Here is a 3,253-nt window from a genome sequence, read left to right as displayed (position 1 = left end):
CAATTGGCTCGTCTGTAATCTTAGATTTTATTCTACAATCTTACTTAACTACAATTTGACATGTCATTACCTCGAATTCAATAACTGTTGCTGCTGCTGTTGTAGCGGCTGTGGCTGGCTCGAAACGGGATGATGATTTGGCATTATTTGCTCCATGAGCAACATTTCAGGCCGCTTTGATGAAGTCATAGGCGCTACGGTAGGGCAGGTACTAGAACGCGGAGACTGTACTATGCAAGTGCGTCCAGACGCAAGTCGTGAGGAATCATCTGGTCGCGAATTGCTTGGTATTCGTATAGCAGCACCGCCGGAAGATGAACGTAGCAAACTTACGCGCGACGCCTCTGGAGGAGACGAATCGCTTAGACCAGCAGAGAACATTCCCATCGATACGGGAAGACCAAGGCTTTTGCAACCAAGAGGGGATTGAATACTAGAAGCAGCAAGAGATACTGATGCAGCGATAGGTTTTGCCACAGTGGGAGGATACGGAACCGCCTCCAGCAAGCGTTTTGTTAGCTGAACAGACGACAGGTCTTTATTTACCAGGTAAACAAACTTGAGGTCTTGAAAGCGCTCCGACGTTGGATATATTAGCGAGCGCAGTACATGTGCCGAGTCCCGCGTTAGCATCCCTTCTTCTTCTAATCGACAAAAGCGGAGGTACATCTCTTTACGGATGCTAAAATGCAAATCCACAAAAGAGTTCATTTGTATTCGATCGCGGGTTTGTTGTAACGGGCTCGTTTCCACAGTAGCAGAGTGATGGGAGAGTCCACCAGCAGCCACAGAACATCCAGGTAATGCTACAGCGTTGGATGTGTTAACTAATTCATCCATTCTTGCACGCTTGTGTACACCAGCGGCACTTGCACGACTTACTGAATGACGCTTTTCGCCCTTGAACTTGACTATAGAACCACCCTCGTCGATCTCTTGCGAAGCTACTTCACGCAGTATGTCGAATGCGCTGAGACCACGGCAACTCGTGGCACCACCCTGTGACTGCTTTGTCTTTCGGCTCATTCGCGTCTTTGTTGGTTTTGTTAAAGCAATTGATACCTCCTTTTTCATCGCCTGTACGGAGCTAAGATCCAGCACAGAGGAAGAACACAATGGAGATTGTCCATTTTTGTGCTCCATTTTCACGAAAACCTGAAAGTTGGAAGTTGCTAATGACGGCGTTGACGACGACGTGGGTGAGGTTTGACTTCCAGTTGGGTTGAGCATTGGCAAAGACAACAATGATGGTTTAAAATCTTTCTCTGGAGTTCCATCTGCTGGCGGACTGTTAAGTAACGACATGACAGTGTTGCACGATGAATAGCGATTCAAATAATGGGCACCCGACTCGTTTTTTACCGTCTTCTTCTTATCATTATTGTCGTCGCCCATGGCAGAAACGTTACCAGCACCAATTTTAGCCGATACAGACTTTGAAGGGGAGCTATGCGCCTCGGTTGCCACTTTAATTGTGTGTTCTGGGGATGCATGCATCAGTGCCATAATATTTTCACGTGCGATAGCATTCGAAGCTACAGAAGGAGTTGTGGTCTGCTTCCCTTTGTTCTCATTATTCCTCTCGAATATCTCTGTAAAGATCTTTGACGGAGACAGTTTCTCTCGCTTCGAATCATGGAGAGGATCTTCAGTATCAGAAACAATTGTAATGCTCATGCTATCGCTGTGTAAGTCCTTCACGGAGCATCCAGCACCTTCCGACAATTTCCTTCTTTTTCGCAAATGATTAGCCGTCTTGACGTCCTCTTCAATGTCTTCATTTGCTTCGATGCCCACTGATGTAATATCTCTCTCTTGCGGGGATAAATGTTTCTTTGAAACCTTGGCGTTTGAATTACTGAGTGAGACAAACGCCGATTTGGCTTTCGTAACACATCGATTACCATTGTGGAATGCTCGCGCGTCGTCAATACATCGTGGACACACGTACGTTGAGTCTTTCCATCGTCCTGAGCTTTTTATAGGCGGTAAGCAGCCAATATGGAACCATTGGTTACAGCAATCACACGCAAGACTCTCGTTAATGTGCTCGTCATCCATTGCATACCAATCATCAAACGATTTGCTCCACCGCGTAAAATGAATCTTAATGCGCTCTCCGCAGGTATCCACCTCAGTAATAAGTGCGTTGTACAGCACTTCGTCATTGTCCACCAAGACAGCTTGGTTTACTTTAAACCCAGTTGTAATCTTTTGGTCGTCGACGTCCTTGCCAGCCATTGAAAAAGGCAGTCGACAGCTGCCGCAGCGAGAGCCCACATCGTCGTCAATTCCCTTTCGCTTGGTCTCTTCCTCGTCAGTCGTGTGATCATCACTCTGCTCAGCTTCGCATTTATGACAACAAAAACCGTTTGGACTGCTCACATCTTCGTTATGCAGCTTGGCACACTTAGCATGAAATCCCTTCCCACACCACTCACAAAAATGATCGCAACCAGGATGTGTACACTCTACGCAAGGTCGTTGGGAACGTCGAAAAGCGACAAACTCGCAGATCTGACAATTTGTAGAAACCATATTTCTCTTACTTACAGGCCAAGACTTAGCTATGCCCTCCAACAACAAACTATTGCCACATTGTTCGCAATCGCGATGACCAGGCGTAGATGCACTTCCTGTAGACGAAGTGGCCGAAAGCGCTGGACTACTGCCACCTGCACCCAGTCCAGATTTCTTACGACGCTTTTGCTGCGCTGTTTTAGTCGCTTTTCCCTTAAAAGTTCTCCCCATGCAGAGTGATGGTCTCGTTCCTGGCGCACGCGTTTTGGAAGTGGAGTCGAGGGAGATCCTCTCCCAAAATTTACCGGTAAAATTGTCCTTCTTATGAAAGGCACTAGACCTTCGTGCAACCTGAACACCCGGCTTTGACATTCCCGAGCTGCGACATCTACATGGAATACCATCGATGAATTATACTGTACATGTGATACTCAATATTTGTAAAGAAATCAGTAGTTTTTTTACAAAGAGGCGCTAGGGAAAAAAATACTATTAGATAATATGGGTACTCTCAGAAAGTAATAGTAATACGAAAAAAGCACCTTTGCAAACAGAAAATTACAATTTTGTTTTTCACAAATTTATTGCAAAAGGTGATACAAATATAAAATACTCCGGAGTATTCGCGAGATGTGTTTTAAACACTAAAAATACGAGATGGTAAAATTACCGAGTGTAGCCATTCACCGTTACATTGAAGACGTGTGCCATGGAGATGGAGGAACTCAAGCAG

The 3,253-nt window shown here is 45.6% G+C and overlaps 1 protein-coding gene across 1 annotated transcript; it reads right to left on the bottom strand.

Moving 5' to 3' along the window:
* Positions 1-230: 230 nt before the first annotated feature.
* On the bottom strand, positions 231-2,751 carry PHALS_12098 (hypothetical protein F443_08121; the record flags this gene model as incomplete). The annotated part of the gene is made up of 2 exons (XM_024727574.1): positions 231-269; positions 334-2,751. 2 exons carry the CDS (start codon positions 2,749-2,751, stop codon positions 231-233), a joined length of 2,457 nt encoding a protein of 818 aa, XP_024578138.1.
* Positions 2,752-3,253: the final 502 nt, after the last annotated feature.

Source organism: Plasmopara halstedii (assembly GCF_900000015.1).
Source record: "Plasmopara halstedii genome assembly, contig: Scaffold_614, whole genome shotgun sequence".
NCBI lineage: Eukaryota > Oomycota > Peronosporomycetes > Peronosporales > Peronosporaceae > Plasmopara > Plasmopara halstedii.
The sequence above is the reverse complement of the archived record's forward strand: the minus strand, read 5'-3'. Positions and strand labels throughout refer to the sequence as shown.